Genomic DNA, 5572 nt, shown 5'->3' with positions numbered 1-5572 from the left:
CCACTGTCTATAGTCCTATTGTGAGATGGTCAGACATTGTGCAATAGCTAGTTCGCACTCAATGAACTCACTAGAAAACTTTCCTGGCTCTACTTCTAGCCACGAGTACGTCTATGGTTCGTCACCCTCATTCTGTGGATCGGTGATCGACTAATGGTGGTATCTGTACGATATTCAGGAAGCATCTCACATCATGTACAATGTGCGTGGTGATGAATGAGTTGTTGTAGTTATTGGATTGTTAACAACAGTCGTTCGTAGTCATGTGTACACCGAAAGTGTATGTAGTATATGCTTGTCTGTAAGAGAAACTCTATGAGAGCCATCATATATGCCCGATCACCAAAATAACTGCTATTATGACAATTTTGGCAAAAACACTCCAGAAGAGTCATCATCTTGTCGAGGATCGTCATAAATTACGGAGCGTCTTTTCATCGAACTGACACACAGTTTGCACTACAAAAACATGCCAAATGGATCGGTCATCGCACACATTTTGTTTCCTGACACATGATTTTTTTGGTCTAATGTTTGTGATGCCTGGGTCGCACACTGTGCGCTCCAAGAGTGTGATACGTTGTTTGTAAGTTGGTAGTGACGATGGTGCTGTATTTTAGGACTATAATTGAATATACATAACGAATCCATATTTCATACTTCAAAAGAAAGCTGGACATGATTAGCAAAAGTATAGTACAGGCTTTCTTGCAAGCATTTTAATATTTGAAATGGCCTGAAGATATAACGTGCGGCCTGGTCTTATGGCATATGTAACGATGGTCTGATTTTGTCTGCAATCAACAACTTGACTTGTGCACCCCCCAAATGATTAGCGGATGCATGGTGATCACCGCCAATATGTGATTGTATTGTAGGCGCGTAAAGCGGCCGGTGCCTGTATTCCTCCATGATTCCCTCCGTAGCAGCCATGTGAGCTTGTAGTCCTAAACACGCCATACGCGTAGTCGTCTCGTCGGATGCAACTGCAACTTGCGCCGACTCGTCGTTCTCACCTCATTTTGCCTATTGGCCTGCCTATAAATGCCCTGGCAATGTCATCCCGTCCAGCCATCACAACACAAACAAACAATCAAACGGAGTACACATCTTACAAGGTTAGTAAGAAGGTTGTTCATAGTCGACCAATATGGCTGGCGTCTCCACCAATGACATTGCCCTTGTGCTTGTGACACTCCTCTCCGTGCTTGTCACGTCCGTCCGTTCTGCGGCCAACTACGACACCGCCGCCGCTAGATCCTACAACTCCGGCTGGCTCCCCGCCAAGGCCACCTGGTACGGAGCGCCCACCGGCGCCGGCCCCATGGACAACGGTACGCCCATATCTATGCTCCGATGGCGGCGCACATTTTCATGCATCAACTACGTACGTAGCGCTAGTAATAGTGCTGATCTACGGATGGATTTGCAGGCGGTGCTTGCGGCTTCAAGAACGTGAACAAGTACCCCTTCTCCATGACGTCCTGCGGCAACGAGCCTTTGTTCGACGGCGGCGCAGGCTGCGGTAGTAGTACTGTCGGTACTTCCTCCATTTCAAAATAGATGACTCAACTTTATACTAACTGGAGGAAATACGTACGTAATACTGCATTAATTAATCCGACACCAGATAGTGTCAGTTAAATTAGTTGGTCAAACTCAAAACTCCCATGTGCATGTATTCGTCCTTCAGATTCGATGCATCGCCGCCAACAACCCTTCATGCTCCGGCCAGCCGAGGACGGTCGTCATCACCGACATGAACTACTACCCCATGGCCAGGTACCACTTCGACCTCAGCGGCACTGCGTTCGGGGCCATGGCCAAATACGGCCTCAACGACAAGCTCCGCCACGCCGGCATCATCGACATGCAGTTCAGGAGGGTGCGCTGCAACTTCCCGGGCATGAAGGTCACCTTCCACGTCCAGCGTGGATCCAACCCCAACTACCTCGCAGTCCTTGTGGAGTACGCCAATGTCGACGGCACCGTGGTCCGCATGGAGCTCATGCAAACCAGGAACGGGCGCCCAACGGGGTCCTGGGAGCCAATGCGCCGCTCCTGGGGATCCATCTGGCGAATGGACACCAGCCGCCCGCTGCAGGGGCCCTTCTCCATGCGTATCACCAGTGACTCCGGGAAGACGCTTGTGGCCAACAATGTCATCCCGGCGTACTGGCGGCCGGACAAAGCTTACTGGTCCCACGTCCAGTTCTATTGATTTTGGCTCAATCAATTAGGTGCTTTTCCGATGGATTCCGATCGAATTGATGCTCCTGGATTTCTCTTCTCACCAAACGCTACTTATTGTTCATTGTGAGTGGTAAGACCTTGTATAATGCAAGGTCTTTAGCGAGATATATTTGTAAAAAAGGAATCAATAATTTCTTAAGTATCAGTGTTTATTTGTAATGTACTTTAGCACAGAAGCTTACTTAGACACCTCTGTTATCCGGAAAAAAAATCGGTGCTTAAGGAAAACCAGTTTATATTTGCAAGCTCCTCTACATGGTCCAGATGTTGCTAGATAACTGGATTATCAACATTGGCTGGCCAATGCATGTTGCCGGGCTCTTTTCTCGTTCACTACCCTGTGGATTAGAGCTGCGCAAGACCGAGTAATATGTCGGTTTTCTACCTTTGTTTCTATTTTTTTCCTTTTCTCTTTTATTTATTTTTGTTTCTTTTCTGAAATTACATGGATACTATTTTTAAATCCTGATTTATGATAATAACACACACATTTTAGGCATTTAATTAAACATGGCAAAAACAATTTAATTATGCCTTTTTGCCTAGAACATCAGGATATCACCAAACTTCACAAGTGACTAGAACACTCGACCATATTTCCTAAGAAAAAACAGAAATATTTGTATTTGCTATTTTTTTAGTTTTCCTATTCATTCGGGTGTATGTGCATGGATCCATGTTCATCGATGTATTTCGTTATGTTTCACTGACAGGTTTGGGTTGTGGTAGCTGGCAGTTTTAATGTTATTATGCATGATTCTTTTGCTGTGCTTTCTTCCTTTTGGAAGAGGAACCACTTTGAGGCTTTGAACATTGTTACTGTTGCTGCCTTGTGGAGCTTATGGCGTTTGCGAAATGATTTTGTTTTTCAGGGACGAAGATGGCGAAGTAGACGCTGTGTCTTGGATCTGTTGGGAGCAACGATTAGGCAATGGAAAATCTTATGTTCAGAGTCTCGGGGTGCGCTTCTTCTCCGGTGCTTAAGGCTGTTGGACCACCGAAGAGGGGAGTTGCTTAGGTTTGCGTGTCACTAAGGCATCCTCGGAGCGTCGATGGGTTGCATCCTGCTAGTTTGCACATCTTTGCTTTGATCTATCCGTGAGCTGGCATGTATGATTACCTAGCTATGTATCCCTTCTAGATCTGCCTAAAAAACTATGTAATAGGCAGCTTAAAACCTAGCTTTCTCTTCTGTGGCAAATACTCTCCGGTTGCCGCCGAGCGCTGTTAACAGTTTATGTTACTGACTTTTGCTTTGGCTTTATAAAAAGTTGGGGCGGGGGGCAACCCATTTTGATTCAAAAAAAGGTAACCTAGTGTTATTCGAAAATTCCCCGGTTTCATGTTATTCGGAAGAAGTTTGTTAACAAGACTTGATCAACTTTGTTAGTGGATTCCTTTTGATGAGCATGAGATGGATGAAGTTAGAAAGCACAACCCTTTGTATCCTCCTTTTACTTTCTGTTATCTAGATCAAATAAGGTAAAATTATTATTTTCTGTCTGTTTTCTGAATTATCCATGCAATAAAAAAATATCCCGAAAACAAAAGTTCTCCAAATGCCCTGAAAATGGAGTATGATTTTTTGTAGAATATTTAAGAATTTCTGGCACTTAGAACACACCAGGGGGACCCAGCATCTGGCCATGAGGGCACAGGGCGCCCCCCTGGGGCGCGTCCCCCTGCCTCGTGGGCCCCACGTGGCCCCCCTTCACTTATTCCAGCACCCACACACTTCGTCTTCCTCCAGAAAAAATCATCTCATAGCTCAAACCCGTGTTCTAGCTCGTTTTGATGTCATTTTTCGATCTCCTTGCTTAAAACTCCATTCACAAAACTGCTTTGGGGGATTGTTCTTCGGTATGTGACTCCTCCAATGGTCCAATTAGTTTTTGTTCTAGTGCTTTATTTATTGCAAATTTTTGCTGCTGAGGTGACCCTATTCTTGAGCTTGCATGTCAAATTTATATGGTCCAAAGTAGTTTTAATGCATGATATAGCCTCTAGGCACTTGTGGGAGTAGTTGCTATCAATCTTGTTGAGTTTAGTTCACTTTTATTTTGAGTAACTAAAATTTCAGAAATTTTTCAGAAGAAGAAAAATGTTTAGGAAAATGTACCAAGGTGGTTCCTCAAGGAAGCAAGAATCAAGGCTTGCGATACGTGAGCCAGACGATGAACCACCAAGGGAAGCTCAAGTGTGGCCTTGTGAATTGTCGTCGGAAGAGTTTATGGTCCAAGCAGGCTTCAAGGATGAATTTGATGTGTATGTACGTAATGCTGATCTTGAGGACTTCGTGTCAGATAAGTGCCGACAGTACTACTACCTCACTGATTCCTTTTGTGAGGAGGTTTAAATTTTCATCCACGCGCAATACTCACACTGTTTTATTTGATCTCTATGATAAATCATATACCATGGACCTCAAAATTTTTAATACTGCTTGTAAAATCCCGCAGTTGGACAATGTTAGTGAACCTCGCAAATCTGAATATAAAGACTTTCTTACTAGTATCACTGTGGAAGAAACTAGAGAAATCGCACAAGCTACCATAGGGAGCATTCATTTCCCTTTCATACATTATTTTGCTCTCTTTATAGGTAGATGCATTAACGATAAAGATGAGGTTTGTCACATGTGCGTTTTAGATCTTAGTGTCTTCAACAGTGCGGTTTTAGGTGATAAACAATATAACTTGGGGGCCATTGTTGCATGGAGGTTGCATCTTAATGGTACAAGTGGAGATTTTTTGGTGGAATTTATGCAACTCGTGTACCTGCTTATCTAGATTATAGTGCTATGGTTCACCATCAGTTTCTTGAGAGGAACGAACAGTTGCACCAGTACCACTAATCTTTGACAGATGGTATATTGTCCATGTTACTCTCCCTGCTCGTACTTTCTTTAACTTTCAGGCAAAAATGAGATATTTTATAACCAGGGAGGAGGCGAACGAGTATGCGAGGAGGACGGAGGTAGCTCGCCTCCAAGCAGCAGCTCTCCAGGCTGTAGCTACTGCATCACAGTACAACCCCGACTACGACTTTGGATATCCGCTAGGTCAGCCGTGGGCATAGACCAACTTAGGCCAAAAGCCTAAGCTTGGGGGAGTACGTATTTCTCACCGACATTACATTCATATTCACACACTCATTCTAGTTGTCCGTGTTCATACTTTTTCATTGTACTATCCATGCTAGTTTATTTTATTTTCTTGCTTTCTTCTTGTGTGTTTGAAAAACCTTAAGAAAAAACAAAAAAAATAGTTGTAGCCTTTAGCTAGTTTATTTTCCATGCTTGTAGTAGTAATACTAAAAG

The 5572-nt window shown here is 43.9% G+C and overlaps 1 protein-coding gene across 1 annotated transcript; it reads left to right on the top strand.

Moving 5' to 3' along the window:
- Window positions 1-1095: 1095 nt before the first annotated feature.
- Window positions 1096-2485, top strand: LOC119321215 (expansin-B2-like). The gene is made up of 3 exons (XM_037595000.1): window positions 1096-1334; window positions 1433-1529; window positions 1684-2485. The coding sequence occupies exons 1-3, from the start codon at window positions 1151-1153 to the stop codon at window positions 2219-2221; spliced, it is 819 nt and encodes a 272-aa protein (XP_037450897.1). The 5' UTR covers window positions 1096-1150; the 3' UTR covers window positions 2222-2485.
- The last annotated feature ends 3087 nt before the right edge of the window (window positions 2486-5572 follow it).

The sequence above is a fragment of the Triticum dicoccoides genome, chromosome 6B (genome assembly GCF_002162155.2).
Source record: "Triticum dicoccoides isolate Atlit2015 ecotype Zavitan chromosome 6B, WEW_v2.0, whole genome shotgun sequence".
Classification (NCBI taxonomy): Eukaryota; Viridiplantae; Streptophyta; class Magnoliopsida; order Poales; family Poaceae; genus Triticum; species Triticum dicoccoides.
This window is presented reverse-complemented; position numbering and strand designations above follow the sequence as displayed.

Excerpts from the sequence above, each read along its gene's own strand:
- LOC119321215 (XM_037595000.1), top strand. The coding sequence starts at position 1,151 with ATGGCTGGCGTCTCCACCAATGACATTGCCCTTGTGCTTGTGACACTC. Across the intron at positions 1,335-1,432 it reads CGCCGGCCCCATGGACAACG|GCGGTGCTTGCGGCTTCAAG; the intron begins GTACGCCCATAT and ends ATGGATTTGCAG. Across the intron at positions 1,530-1,683 it reads GGCGGCGCAGGCTGCGGTAG|CGTCCTTCAGATTCGATGCA; the intron begins TAGTACTGTCGG and ends TGTGCATGTATT.